The 17,498-nt window shown below is 53.9% G+C and overlaps 1 protein-coding gene across 1 annotated transcript; it reads left to right on the forward strand.

Moving 5' to 3' along the window:
* Positions 1 to 372: 372 nt before the first annotated feature.
* Positions 373 to 14,709, forward strand: LOC134549841 (TRIO and F-actin-binding protein-like). Its single transcript, XM_063395860.1, has 14 exons — positions 373 to 663; positions 4,333 to 4,389; positions 4,741 to 4,809; positions 5,231 to 5,320; positions 6,145 to 6,254; positions 6,701 to 7,256; positions 7,855 to 7,965; positions 9,923 to 10,070; positions 10,570 to 10,681; positions 11,155 to 11,314; positions 11,672 to 11,785; positions 12,079 to 12,165; positions 13,041 to 13,198; positions 13,901 to 14,709. The coding sequence occupies exons 1-13, from the start codon at positions 658 to 660 to the stop codon at positions 13,194 to 13,196; spliced, it is 1,776 nt and encodes a 591-aa protein (XP_063251930.1). The 5' UTR covers positions 373 to 657; the 3' UTR covers positions 13,197 to 13,198; positions 13,901 to 14,709.
* The last annotated feature ends 2,789 nt before the right edge of the window (positions 14,710 to 17,498 follow it).

Consider the following 17,498-nt stretch of genomic DNA (forward strand, 5'->3'; position numbering starts at 1 on the left):
ACCCCTGCCACGAGCCCAGAGAGGTTCAGTTGGTTGGATACAACCGAGCAGCTCCAGGAGCCAAGGCGAGGACACCACTGTGTGCCCTGCTGAAAATCCCTGCCTGCGAAAAATCCCAGCCTGAGCGCAAACCCTGCCTGGGTAGGGGCTGGGCTCCTGGCAGTCTCTTCCCGGGGCAGCAGCAGCTGAACCCGTCCCTCTCTGGGCTTCACCTTTCCCGGGCCAGCGCGGCGAGAAGGGGACACTGTTGAGCCCCAGCATCGCCCCGTCCCGTCACAAGCGCACCGGGGCCACCGCCCCTTTCCGTGCGGACCGGCGGCCTCTCCCGCCCCGGCGGCTCCATTGGCTGCGGACGGTCGGGGCGGTGGCGGCGGCTGCCATTGGCCTGCCCGGGTCCTCCCAGGAAGTTCTGGGGGAGGAAAGAAAAGTTTTTTGGGGTGGTTTTCTCCCCCCTCCGCGTCTTCCTTTTCCTTTTTTTTTTTTTTTTTCTTAAAAAAAAATAAAAGGAAAGAGGCGCGCAGGGATCGCGGGGAGGGCGGCGGAGCGGGCATGGTGGGGCCGCGGAAGCTGCCCGGGCGCTGAAGCCGTCCCGCCGCCCTGGCTGCCAGCGCCCGGCCCCGCCGCGACCCCGGCCCCGCCGGCAGCGGCGCCCCCGCCATGACGGTGAGTCGGGACTTGGGGTTCGGGACTTGGCGGGCGATGATCGCGGGGACACTTTCCTCCGGAGCCAGGGGACAGCTCGGGGCTGGGAGGGGGCGGGGGAACCCAGCTGTCAGCCGCCGCCTCCAGGGGTCCCTGCGCTCCGGGGTCTCTGGGGGACTCTGGCCGCCGCTCCCTGGGGGACTCTGGCCCGGGACTCGAGGCTGTGGCGGTTCTGCCTTGGCTCCCTTTTCCATCACTGCCGGGGTCCACCCCGAACTCCCCTGGCCGCTTCAGCCCCGGTGGGCACCACTGCACCCTGATAAGCGTGAGCGTGTACCGGGCTGAGGCCAGGCCAGCTCGCTGCACCTATGACCGCAGTCGGATACGAAATTGGTGCCCCCCCGGGCGCGGGGAGCTCCTGCTCCCTGTGGGAAACAGATGCGGTTTAGGGCAGGGAGCATCCTGGCCCTGCGGCGAACCTTCCTTGGCACAGGCGGCGGCCGGCCACGAGCAGGGTAATGGAGCTGGGCCGTGCCCGCCGGCCTTTCGCACGGGGGCGGTGGGAAAGGGAGAGCCCGTCGCCCGCTGGCTCTTAGTGCACGTGTAGATTCGGGAGCTGCATGTGTGTTGCAGCCTGGGAGTGATTTTGCTTTCACCCAACTGAGCTGGAGCGGTTTTGCTTTGTGTTTTGACCCTGGGACCCACGCCTTATGAAGCGGGTTCCCTTTTTAGAGGAGTGAAGAAGACATTTGTGCTTTCCGGGAGGCTTGAGAGCCCCTTGCATGATCTCCCGGAAGTGAGAGGAAGCAGTGCCCCAGAACCTATAGTGCTGGGAAGCTTTTGGGAAGAGCAGGAGGCACGGTGATGACAAAGGCTGGTGAAGAAAGGACACACCTGACTGTCCTGCTCGGACACTGAGCTTTCTCAGCCTTCCACAGCCTCTTTCTTCTCCTCCACTTATCCATCCTGGCGTCTCAGTACTACGCAGGAGCCATTCCTTTGCTCCCACCCTGTCCCTATTCCTTCTTTGGTGTTTACATTCTTCGGATACTTACAGACTGTTATCACCTTCGCTGTAGCCCTTCTTCAACTAGAGGTAAGGCAGCTGCTGCTCCTTAACCTGCTCTTGCAAGCCAGTCTTTCCAGATATCACCTATGTCCCCAGCTACCTGAGACCCCCTCCAGTGCCTCTACCTGGCCAGCTGTGGGGCTGAACATAAAACTCCGGGGGGTATGGATGCAACTGGGCAAAATCATTGCCACCACCTCCCAAGGCATCTGCAGCCCCGAGCTGCAGGGCCACGCATTTTGCCAGGGGTGCATCCTGCCACATCATTGTGTCTCTGGCACCCGGATCTCTCCCAGCAGCTCGGCTTTCTGGGATGTTTCTTCCTTCCACTGCTGAGCCATTTCCTCTGGATAAGGGGTTCTATTTGAACCCCGCGTGCTTCTCTGACAATATCCTCAGTTTTTTATGCTGAACCAGGAAACTGGATTTGGTTGAGGGGAAGGGAAGAAAAGTGGCTTTAAGCACTTTGTGTATCAACTGAGGCCTCAACTTATGGTACCGACCCCGCTATGACAAGAATAGTTCAAAGACAATTCTGTAGAGCTGCGGCTCTGTGTTTAGGGCTGGCAAGGAAAGCAGAAACCCTGTGCAGTTTGCCTGCTTGGGAAAAGCCCTCCAGGAGGATTTTCTGGCCGCAGCACTGCATTTGGGGCAGCAGTTCTGGCAGGACTTCATGGCAGTTTATCCAGTGGCATGCATTCTGTTAATATTAATGATTTTGGCACCTAATGCTTTGGGACTGTAAATTCTCAATAAGATGAGACCCAGCTGATCTGTATGACAGCCCCACTCTCTCCCTATATTGTTTTTCTGCCTCCATGGAGCCTGCCTGTCTCTCTCTCTTCTGTTGAGCACACATGCGTCCCAGGTGGGGGTGGTTGTACTTTGATGTTTTGTCTCCTTTCCTTCTCTCTCACCACTCTGAATTCAGAGCTGGAGCTTAAGTCACGGGACTGGAAGGAATAACGGGAAGAAGAGTGGAGCTGCTGCCACAGAGAAAGAATTAATTTTTGGGGTGCTTTCTCAGGGCAGGAGTGGAGCCACCACAAATCTGGGTTGATGGGGATGCATAAATCCCCCTTGTCTCCTAGCTGCCAGCAGTGCCTGTTACCTCAGCAGGAGGTGAGGTTTGGGAGCCCCCCCCACATGCTTTTGCTCTTGTTTCCCTCCCTTCCCAGGGAGCTCGGGACTGCCAGATGCTCCTGGCCAGGCCTGAAGCTGTAGCAGGCAGTGACCTCCCCTTGGCAGGACTCCTTGCTGCTGCTTGAACCAACAGCCAGAGCACCAGGGTGGGCCGGCACATACTCGGCTTTTGCCGCCCCATAACCTTGGGTGTAACCCACGAGCAGCAGCTCAGGGAGATGAAAGCAGGGAAAGGCTTGGCCTGGCTGTACAGCCAGGGAGCTGGGCTTGTGAGGCAGCTGTGGCTGGCCACTGGGCTTGTTCAGGGGACATGGAGTGGCCATCAGCTTGCTGAGCCATCTCCTTCTCACCAGCTCCATCTCAGCTGGTGATTGTGACATGGGGACTGCTGGTGGCTTGCACAGGACTGGCAGGTCTGGTGCTGGACCTCTGATACTGTCACTTCTCCAACACTGTCCCTGCCTAGTTCAGCTGCCAAAGAAAGCTGGCAAACTGACTTCCATGAGAGAAGAGGCATTGGACTGAATTCTTGGATGGTGCAACTTCTTGGGAGCCAGCAGGGGTGGGAGGAGGGACCAGCTCAAGCCTGTTTGGCTGAGGACAAAGCTAGGGAGAAAGGTTCCCCTGAGTCAGCTCTCTGGTGCTCCACCTTGGGAAGAAGATAAACTGGTTGGGATGCTGCACCGGCAACATGAGGTTAGGAGGAGGCAGAGAATGTGTGGAAACTAATTTGTGGCACAGGATAATCTGGGTGAAATTCTCTTCATCCTTATCTTCTGTAGCTGTGGCTGGGCAGAGGGCAGGCTCTGTAGTGGGAGGGAGCAGAAAGAGCTGGGTAAGAGAAAAACCCTCAGAATCTCAGAGAGTGTTGAACCTTGGAGGGAGAGAGGAGAGGATCAAGCACTGACTTCATTTCTACCCTGCTGCACGTTGTTTAAAGTCAGTGTGTTTTCACAGCTGTTGAATTGCCTCCTCTAGGTTTTTGGTGAGAGCTGAGCTACTATGTTTTTAATAAATGATTGGTGGTGAACTTACCAGAGGGACATAGCTCTGGGGCATGGATGGCCAGAGCTGAGACAAGGCCTGTCTGGTTCTTTGTGGCTTTGCCTCCATGTCTGAGGAGGACCACTGGTGGTGGTAGAGCACTCTCTTCTGCCCGCTCTCCTTGTCCCTGCCTCCACCTCTCTGAATAAATACCTCTGAGGCATCTTGTGGAAACCTCTTTGCTGCATATTTTCCTTTACCTTTTTTAAGCCTCTTCCCTTATCTCCTGCTTCCTCTTACAGGAACAAGTACCTGCTGCTGAGAGCTATGCCCAGTTTTCTTTTGCCATAGGGTCACATAGCCCCATGAGTTTCCTAAAAGGCTATTCCCATTTTTGTTCTGCCACAGGGGACTCACCTTCCATTCCACCCCCTGGCATGGAAAGCCCTTTTGTGGGTCACTCCAAGACAGTAATTCTCTGTTTTGTTTTCCAGCCGGATCTTCTCAATTTCAAGAAGGGGTGGATGTCCATCCTGGACGAGCCGGGAGAGGTAAGCCTCAGATGAGAGTCTGCCTCTTCCCCTATCCCCTGCTGCTGGAGAGCCCCAGTGAGCCAGCTGATTTCTTTCCTCTTTGCTTACTGAGGTCTCTCCTGCTGGGAAAGGAAGTGGGAAACTTTTGGTGGAGGTGTCTCACTCTGTCTGTGGAGTGAGACACCTTCATCGAGTGCCTCTCTCCCAGCTGAGGGTCACGAGAGGGATCTGGGAGGGAGGAGGGGGAAGAGAAGGCTGAGAGGTCATAGTGCAGAGCATCCCTCCTTGTTCCTACACTTTCCCTGGTAACTGCCTATCCATTTCCCTCCTGTCTTTTCCCTTCCCTCCCCCTGCCCGATGCTCCTGCAGTGGAAGAAACATTGGTTCGTGCTGACTGACTCGAGCCTGAGGTATTACCGAGACTCGAACGCAGAGGAGGTAAGCATGGCCAGCCCTTCGCCAGCCCTTTCTTCCTTCCTGGCTGGGGGTAGAGAAGCACAGCTCTGGTGTGACCAGGGACAAGCAACAGCACCATGTCCTCCTGAAGGATGGCAGAGGTGCCAAGCTGCTCTTTGCCAAGGGGGGATGAAGAGGATGAAGGCAGGGTGGCAAGGTCTGGGGGCACTGTCAGTGGTGGGAGGTAGGGAGAAGGGCTGGTCCTGTGGCTGGGTATCTGGGATGCTCTCCATCCATGCTGCTGGCAGCCCTTAGGTTAGAAGAGGCCATGCTGTGCTGGGGAACTGAGCCTGGCTCCCAAAGAGCTGAGCCTGGCTCCCAGGGAACTGTGGGATGAAGGCAGAGGTGGCCTTTTTCAAAGCTGGCTGAGCACTGATGTCCTAGCGGGTGGCTGTGCTTGCAGGCTGATGACCTTGACGGAGAAATCGACCTCCGTTCCTGCACAGATGTGACAGAGTTCGCGGTGCAGCGCAACTACGGCTTCCAGATCCACGTGAGTGTCCAGCACCACGTGCACAGAGTGGAGCACCAACGGCGTGGGAATGTGTGCTCCCTCCCATGTCGAGATGCTGAGAGGCAATTTATACAGATCTTGTGCCAGCACGGTGGCCCAAGGTTGTTTTTTTGACACATTGGTGACAGTGCTCTGGGACATCAGGGCTGCCTGCCTGCAAAGGGAAGAAGGAGGAGGAGGAGGAGGCTTTGCAAAGCTGGCTGAAGGCTGTACTGGAGGCAATCCAGGAGCCAAGCTAAATGCCAGGAGTGTCTAAGTGACATGTTGGCCAAGGCAACTTTTCCACAGCTGCAGGGGCAGAGTGGTGAGCACAGATCTCAATGTAACCTGGCTGACCATGAGTGACAACCTGTACCCTGGATCCAGTCCCAGTACAGTTCTGTCCCTGGCTATTTGTTGTAGCAGCAGGAGGTGGCTGCTAAGGCAGCATGAGAATTGGTATTTCTGTGAGTGTGCAGGGATGGACACTTCATGGTCTGGGTTTCCCTGTGCCCTGCTGCTGTACACCAGTGCTGGCACCTGACTCCTGGCACCTGAACAGCTGGACTGCACCAATGCACATGTGCCAAAAAGATTTCTTTTACCTTTGCTTGGAGACGATCTCATGAAGGATCCCCCTCAAACACTCCTCCTGCCTCTCCTCTCCCACCCCTCCACCTGTTCCCAAGAGCCTGTGACAGAGGATGGCCATTCTAACAGCCCAGCACTGGTGTATGCAAGTGGCTGTGGGTCTCAAGGAGCAAAAGGGAGCTGCTGCACATCCACTGGGTGCTGAGAGGGCCTCTGTCACCTCCCTGTTGCAGACAAAGGATGCCGTCTTCACCCTGTCAGCGATGACCTCTGGCATCCGGCGCAATTGGATCGAGGCCCTGAGGAAGAATGTGCGCCCAGTCAGTGCTCCAGATGTCACCAAGTAAGAGCTGCTTAGTGCTGCTTGTCCTCTTCTCCCTTGCTGTCCCTCTACCCCGGCTAGCAAGGGCAAGGAAGGCCCCTCTGGAAATTTCACCACTCCCAGATCAGCCCTGCCCTCTGCTCCTTCTGAAAGTGGTTTGGTTACACTAGCCAGCAACAGGGGTTGAGAATGTGATGGCTCTCTTTCTTGTACCTGCTTTTTGCCTCACCACATAAGTTTAGACTGGTTACTCCACCAGCATAGCTGGAACCAGGGTGGATCCTTGCTGCCTGGTGGAGAAATCCATTTCCCTGAGGGATGGGATGGTACAGGTTCTCTGCACTCAGGATGGGGTTTTGTAAGGCTGGGCTGAGTGAGGGCCTGAGCCTTGAGCCGTTGGCAGTGCCTCTGCTGGCATCCTTTCCCACATAGTGCCTCTTCTTCACCAGTTTCTGCTCTGCTTTCAGACTCCCTGACTGTGACAAGGAGAACTTCCGTAACTGTGTTCCCCAGAAAGGCTCACTCCAGGCGGAGGAGCAGCAGCGGCCGGGCTCAGGCTCAGAGGGGAACTCAAAGGGCAGTCACTGGAAGGCAGATGGGCAGCGCCATGCCTTTGACTATGTGGAGCTGTCTCCCTTGCCACAAGACCCTGGAAATCAGGGGTCCCTGCAGAGGACGAAAGGGAGCCTGAGGATCTCTGACCGGGCTCCCAAGTATGAGGAGCTGGAGCGGGATCTGGCCGTCCGTTCAGAGGAGAGGCGGAAATGGTTCGAGTCCCCCAATGGCAGGGTCCTGGACAGCGATGGCCCAGCAGGAGACCCTTCCTGCAAGGCCGGGGAGCAGGACTTCCCCACACCTCCACTTTCGGAGGACCAACGGATCCGTCTGAATGAGGAGATAGAGAAGAAATGGCTGGAGCTGGAGCGCCTGCCCTTGAAGGACTTGCACCGGGTGCCTTTGACAACACTGTTGAACCAGAGCAAGGGCGGGCAGGGAGACACCAATGAGGCACTGAAAAAGGAGGTAAGAGCATCCCTCCTCTCGGAAACCTCCTCTCTGATACTGGTGGCCTCTTAATGTGGTACTTGGCTACAGGAGGCTCTGCAGAAGAGCAAGGCAGAGGTGCAGAGAGATGTTCGTTCTTTCTGACTCCTTGAGTGCATGGAAGCTTTTGGAACCTGGTAATATAAGGCTAGAGGCCAGCTCTCATACACCTGCAGAGGTTCCCCAGAGCATGTTTTGGTCCAGGATAATTTATTTGGTGGCACTACTTGTGTGGAATCTGTGTTTCCTGTGAGTACATTCACAGCCTTTCTTCTCTGGCCATCCCCAAGCCTGCAAGCATTTCACCTGCCAGCCTTTGAAAGGAGCCATGCAGTGGTGAGTTTCTCCAGCATGGATCCACCTCTAAAAGCTGGGATGTCTCCTCCTTTCCATACTGGCACTAATGAGGCTGGGGCTGATTTGATCTCTTGGCAGGCTGCTGGGGAAGCAGAGGCCTCAATTGGCCGTGTGTTGTCCTCCCCACCAGAGAGGACAGGGTTTGGATGAGGCATGTTGTTCAGGCCATGGCAGTTTTCCGCCTTTGGCTGAACATCTTTCTCTGTCCTCCCTGGCACAGATCCAGTCACTGCGGGCACAGCTGGAGTCCTGCCGGGCCAGAAATGAGAGCCTTCGGGAGGCAGCAAAATCCCAGGGGGACAGCCATGTGCCCCGAGGGTACATCTCACAGGTGAGTAGGGTGTGGGACCCAGGGCTTGGGGGGGTCCTCCCAGTATCAAACTGGGAAATGCTGGCACAAAGCTTATTGCCGAGCAGGTATCGCTAATCATTGGGTTGCCATGGTGACCCTAACTGGACCCAATTGTAATCAATATTAATTACATAAAGGCTGGTGTATGTTGCCTGGCCTTAAGGGGGCCAGGGTAGAAAGGGAGAGAAGGATCATTTGGGGAAGAGGTGCAGGATCTGTGTTCTGCTTTGCATGTGGGCACAATGCTATCCTGGGCCGTGGGGGTGAGCCATCCCCCAGCCTAGGAGTGGATCACCAGCTTCCTGCTGAGCCTCTGGTCCTTCCCTGGTGGTTGCTGCTCACCACATGTGGTTCTTGCTAACTGGGGCTCCCGTGTGTCTTGTTAAAAGCAGTCAGTCAGTCCCTGGGGACAGCCCAACCCTTGAAGGTCACTTTGACAGCACAGCCCATTCATTTGCTGGGACAGCACGTGGAAGAGCCAGCAAAGCAGAATTTGCTCATGCTTCATCCTCTCACTTCTCTTTGTTTATTTATTTTCCCCTCTCATGGACTCATCCAAAGCAAGCAGGGTCACGGCCGCAGGGATTTCCTGTGTGGAGGCTGCCGTTCGACCATACAGTGGGGTTTTCAGTATGGGCCTTACATGCTGGAAGATGTTGGGGCAGAGGGGGTTGGCAGGGCAGGAAACTGGGGCTGGTGAAGTCTGTTCCACAGGGTTGGCTGTACCTAGCACAGATAAAGAAACCCACAAGTTCTGTAGCACCCAGCCAGTCTCTATGTTACCATGATTTAATATTTACAGCTTACAGGCCTCTTTATGTAAAAAAAAAAAAATAAAAGCAAAAGCAGTGGGGCGGAACTTCCTTACCTTCCTAATAACTTGGTTCAAAAAGCCAACATTTCACACCTGAGGCCAAACTAGGGCTTTCAAAAAAGGATTTGCTCTCTCTGTCTGCCAAGGGTTGCCACTGGTCCGTGGATAGATCATCAAATTGATTCCTCACCTTTTCCTCTGTTGTTCTGTGAAGCTTCCCAGCTTCCCTCATCACAGTAGAGAGGAGTAGCCAGAAAGGGTTTGCATTCATACAACATGTTCCAGTGTGTTTTGTATGAGCCTTAGTCCTTAGTGGGGATGGCAAGGAGTTGTTGGGGGATGTGATGACTTCCTAGCTCTCTGCTGATGTCTTTGAGGCCCAGGCTATTAATCATAGTGGCACAGTTCCTTGGTGAACAAATCCTTCCTGAGAGGCTCAGGGAGGTGCTGCCAACATCTAGAGGGGGAGCAAAGGCTCCAAGGCGCCAAGGTGGGAACCTCTTTGCTTTGCTATAACTCGAGTTGACCATAGCACTCAGCACAGAAAGAACCATCCCCTTGGTCTCAGAGCCATCAAAAAGGAGGAAGAGCTGTGTGAGGAGGATCCCTAACCATTAGGCTGTGGCGAGGGCTCTTTGGAAGCCTCCATCATGTCACAGGATAGTGCAGCGTGTCACTTTTCAGGAGAGGAGGCTCAGTTTTCATTGATTCCAGGGTACGCTGCTTCATTTAAAAGGCAGATACTGAGATGCAGTTCCCATTGTTGATCTCTTCCAGCCAGGCAGTGCAGCCTGGTGTAGGGTTGGGTCTGTGGTGTCAGGCATGTTATTCCCAGCTCTTGGACCACGAGGGACGTTCCTGCTTGCTGCTTTCATTTTAAGAGCTAGAGGAATGTTATTCCTCTGTAAAGCACAAAGGGCAGGTTGCAAGATGTGTCTCCCTGTCAAATAGTTGTGTTCAGTGATTAAAGTGCCACCTCACTTTCAGAAGGAAAAGGCCCTCCTGGGAAGTAGTCTCACTTCTTTCAAAATGTCCCTGAACTTGCAGTCAGGTGCCTGTCCTGGCCCAAGCCCTTCCCTCTTCCCTCCTGGTCTCTCACACCTCCTTTCCTCCTGATAACAGGAGGCCTGTGAACGCAGCCTGGCTGAGATGGAGTCATCTCACCAGCAAGTGATGGAGGAGCTGCAGAGGCACCACAAGCGGGAGCTGGAGCGGCTGCGGCAGGAGAAGGAGCGGCTCCTGGCAGAGGAGGCAGCAGCAACGGCAGCAGGTAGGAGCAAACACCAAGCTGTGCTCCTGCTCAGCTAGGTCCCTCCTGCCTCTCCCCAATGTCTCTTGCCAGAAGCCAATCATCCCAGTCATTTGGAGCCACACTGTTGACTGTACTGGTTTGAGGCTGGTGCTCCCTGGAGTGTGAGCTTTGATGCTTCTCACTCCTGTGGCACTGGTGGAGATGGGGTGGTAAAGATACTGAAGAAAATGGGGTCATACCTCTGTGTATGGGTGTGAGGGGACTAGCATTTTCTTGTAGGGGGGCAAGGCAGAAGTAGTAGAGTGCTTCCACAGTGCTCTGTGTTAGTCCCGTTGTCAGCACGATGATCCTGGAGTGTGGAGACGGTGGGGCATACCCTGAGGGAAGAAGGGAAAGGGGGAATCTGCAGAGTCAGATCTGGGAAGCTGCAGTTGTGAGAGCTTAGCCAGTTCTCCAGTGTGTTTTTCATGACACTGGCACAGCCTGATTCCCCATTTCTTATTGTCTCCCTCTGTAGCCATTGAGGCACTGAAGAAAGCCCACCGAGAGGAAATGAATAAGGAGCTGGGCAGGACACGGAGCTTCCAGCAATGCAGCATGCTCCCAGAAGCCCTCCAGAAGCAGCACCAGTAAGAAAGCGTCTCTCTCACTCCCCTTGTCCGATGACGCCACCTTGTGCCACTGTCACCACACCCCACCTGCAGCTCTAGCCCTGAGCTTTTCCTCTTGCCACTTCCCTAGCTCGCTCCTCAGGGCTGCTGAATGCCCAGTAGTGGCTCCCAGGGCTGCTGCAGCTGTAGGGAAGGGAGGTTTGCCCCCTGCTTTTTTCCCTATAGCACCTCCCTCATACCTATAGCTATTTCCCCTCTGTTTTCTTTATGGAAAACTCCTCAATTTTGTCTACATGTCTTGGAGCTCCAAGAAGCACCACACTCATGTGCAGGAGTGTGGAAACTGAAGCTTGTGTTCACAGGGAATGTTGTCTTGTGCTAATGACTGATGTGGGCAGAGGCTGGCCATGGGATGGCGGGGGAAGGCAATGCCAGGTGCTAGGAGCTGACAAGGGCTTTGGGGCAGCGATGAGCTGGTGCCTCTTTGGCAGGTTGGACATGGAGTCACTGAAGCGGGAACTGCAGGTGCTTTCTGAGCAGTATTCCCAAAAGTGCCTGGAAATCGGGGAGCTCACCCAGAAGGCAGAAGAGCGGGAGCAGATACTGGAGCGCTGTCAGCAAGAGGGGAAGGACCTCCTCCAGAAAAATCAGGCAAGAGAAGGGCTTTCCTACCAGCAGAGAGGAGCACTGGAGCATGTTCCTCTCTCAACAGCACAGCCCCTCTGTTAAAATTCCCCTATTTGTTCTTATTTCTTCCCTTCTGAGATTTTATCACCAGAAAGAAAAAGGTTAAAGAGTTAGAGGCTGTCTTAACTGTGGTGTTAAATGTGGTGAGCATATTCTGTTGGATGTAGATGCTGCCATTGCCTATGGATGGGGGGGGTTACAACATGGTCCCTCAGCTGAATGGTCCCTCAGCTGAATAAGGGCTGTCATGAGGATGGAATGGTCAGGACAGTAGGAGATCTGTGCCATGGCTAGTCTGACATCTTTTTGCTTTGCCTGCAGGAGCTGCAGACCCGCCTCTCAGATGAAATCGGGAAACTGCGGAGCTTTATTTCATCACGGGGCTCTGGGGACCGCGCTTCGCACAACAATGAGCGCAGTTCCTGCGAGCTGGAGGTACGGGGGTCCCCCTGGCTGCCCCACTGCCCCCATCCCTGCCTGTCCCAGGGCTCTTCTTCTCTTGATGGCTTTGGCTTGGAGCAAGTGGGAGGGGGTTGACGAATGGTGCAGGAAGCAGAACGAAAGCCTCCCCTCCGCTGCTCTCTCAGGCTGCTTGTGCCGTTTCCTGCCCCAGCCCTTCTGGCCCTTCCTTCCTTTTCCACTGCCGCACTTGCGTCAGAGCCTGCTGGCCTTTCCCAGGCGGTGGCTCTTGAGTCACCCCTGGTTCCTCTCCCCTTTCTCTGGCCCAGGTGCTGCTGCGGGTGAAGGAGAATGAGCTCCAGTATGTAAAGAAGGAGGTGCAGTGCCTCCGGGAGGAGCTGCAGATGATGCAAAAGGTCAGTGTTTTCTGGGGGCAATTGGGAAAGAGCAGGAGAGGGAAGGGAAGGGAGGGAAGCAGCAGGGTTTGGCTGGGTTTGACTGGATGCTCGAGACAAACCCTCGTGTTGCCTGTGCTGCTTGTCCTTGCTGACTGCAGAGCACACAGCAGCTCCAACAGCACGGACTGGCATAGACTGATCTTGTACAAGGGAAGAGACACAGAGACTTAGCTGCTAAGTCTAGTTATATACAGATGTATGCACACATAAGCATGGACAAGATAGGAGGCCACCTTCTGCAAGGGGGAAACCTGGATGAAGGCTGTCTGGCATTCTGCTTCTGCTAGCTGTCCCCTCTGAGTGGATGTGTTATCTTGGGCACCACTTCTGGGTGTGCTGCTTCCTACACGGGCAGCAGCTCCTTCAGAGGAATTTTCAAAGGCCTCTGCCAAAGGGGAACCTGAAAGAGGCTTTGGAATTCAGTGATGCTCCAGGAGTTTATAACTTACTCACATAAGCTTTTGGCCATATAAGCAACTGCACCCGGCTCTCTCAGTGGCCTGCATTCCTGGTGGGGTTATGTTTCCTGTATGGATGCCCCACATGCATACAAGCCATGGTAAAGCCCACATTACCTCCTCAACCTGATGCTGCAGATCCCTGCTCTTGTGGGACCAGTGTCTTCTTCCCTGGCCTGGTGTTTGCAGTGATACCTCCATGCTCCTCTTCTGAGGAGCAGAATGGTTTCTGCCTGGCCCAGATTGGAGTGGGCTTCAAACCCAGGGCTAGCTCTCCCCTCGTCAGCTACTGAATCTTCTGCTGGACTCACCTTGCTGCCACTCTCCCTAAAATCAGCCCTGCAACCTGCCTGACCCCTCTCCCTCCCCCGGCAGGACAAGAGGTTTGCCTCAGGGAAATACCAAGATGTCTATGCAGAGCTGAATCACATTAAGGTGCGCTCAGAGCGAGAGATCGAGCAGCTGAAGGAGCACCTGCGCCTGGCCATGGCGGCTCTGCAGGAGAAGGAGTCACTGTGCAACAGCAAGTAACGGTGAGCCTGGGCATGCTGGGATGTCCCGCGGGTGCAGGTGGCTGAGACTGGCTGCTGCAGGGGCGTGGAAACTGCCAGTTTCTCCTGCTCCACTTTTTTTCCAAGTTTTGAAACTTTAGGCCTAAACTCATCCTTCTCTGCTTCTTGTATCCTCTTGGCCTGCACTGCTGGCCCTCCTGTTGTCCCTGATGTTCTCTCGAGGGCCCCAGCCCGCTTTTCATGGTGCTCTTGTTGCAGCCAGCACCAATTGCTGCTCAGCCAGGCTGCTGAGGGAGCCAGGCAGAAGCTGACTTTTGCCCTGTGGCTTGGGTGCCAGTGTGGGTAGTTACACGGTCCCTGTGTAGGCAGTGTTTCTGTTCCCTTCACCTTTGAAGTGGTTTCCCTATCATAGCACGGTAATTTTAGGTCTTCATCAAAGCAGGCCTGACTAGACCTAGCCCTTCTCCCATGCTCACCTGCAGGCATCTCTGCCACAGATGGGGGGAACAGGGTGACAGGAGCAAGGGTATCCTGTTGTCCAGAGTGCTTCTGTCTCGTGCTTGGACTGGGCTCCCCCTGCTCCACCAGCGCTTGCTGATGGGTGCTGAATGAGTGGATCTGTAGCAGGGCACCAGACAGCCATCTCCCCAGGGAGCTGAAGGGATGGCATTTCTGTGCTCACTGGAATGTTTCTAAACCATTTCTGGTTTTGTCTCTCTCTAGGTCTGCTCTACATTTGTAATCTGTTCTTGATTTATATTTGCTCCATTCCTCACTTGTGGGGAGAGGCAGGTTGAATCCCTATCCGTTACCACCTTGGCGAGGAATCCCACACATCCCCGACCTCCTCACTCCCCTCCCAAAGCTTTTTTGATGAAGTCTTTTTGCCTGCATACCTGAGCACATTGTTTGGACTGGCTCCTTACATACACCTTCTTCAGGATTTTATATGTGAAAATTATATTTTATAGAGGAACTTTCTTCCCCATGGAAAGGAGGGGAAGAGGAGGAGGAAAACTTTACCTACATCACCAGCATTTTTCTAACCTGAAAAGGAGAACCTGGATTTTTCCCCTTTCCTAGCCCCATTTCTCCTGGCCACACACAGCCACCTTTGGCCCATACTCCCTCTCTTCCAAATGTCTCCACGGTCCCCCTGGGATGTACAGCAAGGACTGTGCTACCCCTCCCCATGGCATCCCCAGGGACCTGCAGAGAAGATACACAAGCCATAGGAGGGAGACACCAGGGTAATCTGCCACAGATATGCTTGCCTGAGATGGTTGAAAGAGGACACCTTGGCAAGAGTCTGCATGATCGAGCTCCCTCTCCGTGACCGCCCTTTTGGCTCCTGCAAGAACCTGAATTGGCAGAAGCCCAGAGCCACGGGGCTTCTTCTTTCTGGGGAAGAGGAGCTGTGAGGCTGCTACTGTACCTGCCCAAGCCAATCTCCCCAAGGTGACAGCTGCTGCTGCTCCGCTGTGCCCTTCAACTTTTAACTTAATAAAATCTTCCCCTTTCGCTGAGAGAAATGTGTTCCTTGAGGAGAAGGCTTGCCATGTGGCCCTAATCCAGTGGAGAGGGGGGGGTGTGTGTGTGAGCATATGTGGAGGGGTGTGTGTGTGTCATTTTTTGAGGTTTTGATATATACTGACCAGTTGCTTCCTTTCTTCAGGATTTGGTGAGGGAAAGCAGCAGGAGCACTCCTGGCCAGAGAGTAAGAGGAGCCTTGCAGTGCTGTTATCCAGCAGTTTGCCCCACCTTTGGGTTTGAGGGGGAAAATAACCTGCTTCACCGCACTGCTCCCAAAATTCCACATGGACCCTGAGCCTCATGGAGGAGGCTGAGGCCCAGCTGAGGCTGGGCTGCATTAGTAAATCCAGTATTGTAAGGGCACATGGCATTGAAAATTGCTGGAAGAGTAAACAGTATACATAGATCCTGGGGAGATGACAGAAATCTTAAATGTTTTTGTTTTTCTGTTTTTTTGTTGAAACATGTTGCTTTTTTGTTAGGATGGAGGACTTGGAGGTGACTACTACTCATTCAGCCCCATCCTAATATAAATAGGAGCTGATCTACAGAGAAAATGCTGGCAATTATGGAAGAGATCTAATTGTAGTCACATGCTGAGGCTGGAGGCAGCATCTGAAGAAGGAAAGACAAAGGAGTCTAGGAGGATACTGGGATGGAGGTGACAGATGTGTTGGTGGAGAGACTGGAGTACTGTGAAACCTGGGAATGGAAACAGGGTGTAAGAATGTGGTGGCAGCTGAAATGAGGGGTATTCAGGTGGCACTCTTTTGCTTGGGATGTGATCACCTTGCCCTGGTATTGGCATCCCCTAGGACAAGGGGGTGCAGGTCTGCCTTTCTCTTGGGAAGGGCTGCAGGGACTACTTTCCCTAGGTAAGGCAGATCACTTTGTTAGTCACAAATACTGGTAAAATTAGGTTGCAGAATTTAGTCATGTGCACAAGGCCCTTGGGCAACCCAGTAGATGGTGCAAGAGTCCAAGCAATGAACTCAGCTCCCTATTACACCTGTCAAGCACCAGGGCTTGCTGTTGATGGTTTTTGGCCTCCTGCCTCTGGCTTAGAAACCCTTCTGTCCCTGTGCTTCCCAAGGTCCAGGCTTTTCCCTCTGCCTCCCAGCAGGCCATGGCTGTTACCATCAAGTTTGGAATGGGGCAAGCATTTGGCATTTGGGGGGCTGGGATGGCAGGAGTTGAAAGAATAGCTCAGGGCAGCTGTTTTCAGGCTGCAGTGCTTGGTCTTGCCATGGGAATTTATAGGAGCCAAAAGAGGAGGGGAAAAAAGGGTTCAGGGCACAATGTTGCAGGCCATATGTGTTTTTTAGAAAAAATAACCACTCAAACAACAGTCTGCATAGTTGTACCTACTCCTGGGGGATGAAACTCCCGAAAGTGGGCCACTGGGGGAAAGCAGAGGGTAAGCAAGGCGTGAACTGCACACTGCTCTTTACACAGTTCTCAGCACCCTGCTCACCTGTCCCTTTCCCGAAGTTTGTTATCTTGTGTTTGGGTTGGTTTGTTGGAGTGGAGTGTTGTTTTTTTCTGCCTTTTAGACGAGGGCTGCTCAGCCTGATAAATGTGTGGCGTAAGCACAGGAGAAATGTGTGTGCTCCTGACATGTGGTGGAGCTGCCCCTCCTTGAGGCTCTGTGGCTGCAGATCAGCCCCTGGCAGGGTAGGATCATCCCCTCATCCCGAGGTGATGGGGGACGCCTCCTCCAAAACTGGCGTGGCGTTAATCAGGCAGACCCTGTCTCGCCTGCGTCAGGATGATAATGTCACCCCATCGTCTCCACATCCTTATCTCCTGGGAGCAGAGGAGCTGGGTAGAGGAAGAGTGGCCAGGAGGGCAGATGACCAAAATGCCTGCAGGTGACAGGCGTGATGGCTGGCAGAGCCCAAAAAACATCCCAAAGTGATGGTTGCACCCCATATGCTGCTTGCAGACGGATTGTGGCTGTGAGAAACATCCCAGCCTCAAGCACAGGGAAAACCCACAGCTGTACAGTATCGTGGTTGTATGGGAGCCAGCACCCCAGCTCACACAAGGAGCTTGCCCTTAAAAAAATCCCATAAAGCTTTTAAAACAGTGGTAATCAGTCCAGCAGTCAGGAGCAATGCCCCTTTGCCATTTATTTGTATCCTTCAAACCTGCTCTGCCCCTGTCAGCAATGGCCAGGCTGACCACACTGCATGGCACACCAGGGACACAGAGCTGAAACTCTGATGAGCTGGAACTTCAGCTAGTTTCCCTGGTTTGCTCTTAAAAAAGTACACAAACACTTGGATCCGAGTACCACCAAGGCCAAGTCCCACTGCTGGGGATTTTGAGTCTCTCTGAAATGGAAACTGGGTAAAATGAAATGTTATCTTTGACATTAATTGCCAGAAGTGCCCTGGTGTTCTCAAAGGCCTATGAACAGCTGTCCTGCCCCTACAAGGCAGGGGCTGTTACCCGAAGAATCTGTAACATATCCACAGTGAGTATGGTTTGACCATTTAAGACGAAATCTGCAGCTGGAAATGTGTAAATCCTCATGGGGTCTGGTTGAACTCAGGGCAGGCAGGGAGGAGAAGGTAAACAGGATTACAGAGAGGATTCTTCTGCCAGGCTCTGTCCTCTGGGATTTGTTGGAGATGTGGGATTTCCCAATCTCTGCAGAATAATGCCAGAAAGGGGAGGCTCAGGAGGCTAGGAGTGGTTGGGTAGCAATTCCTGAGGAGAAAAGTGGATGCAGTGGGTAACCCACCCCTTCGTGGGCATGGCAGCAGGTTCCTGTGGCCAAAAA

Source organism: Prinia subflava, chromosome 4 (genome assembly GCF_021018805.1).
Source record: "Prinia subflava isolate CZ2003 ecotype Zambia chromosome 4, Cam_Psub_1.2, whole genome shotgun sequence".
Classification (NCBI taxonomy): domain Eukaryota; kingdom Metazoa; phylum Chordata; class Aves; order Passeriformes; family Cisticolidae; genus Prinia; species Prinia subflava.

Bases quoted from the DNA above. Each gene is read 5' to 3' on its own strand.
- LOC134549841 (XM_063395860.1), top strand. The intron at 5,321-6,144 runs GTGAGTGTCCAG...TCCCTGTTGCAG, and splicing joins ACTACGGCTTCCAGATCCAC to ACAAAGGATGCCGTCTTCAC. The intron at 6,255-6,700 runs GTAAGAGCTGCT...CTCTGCTTTCAG, and splicing joins AGTGCTCCAGATGTCACCAA to ACTCCCTGACTGTGACAAGG.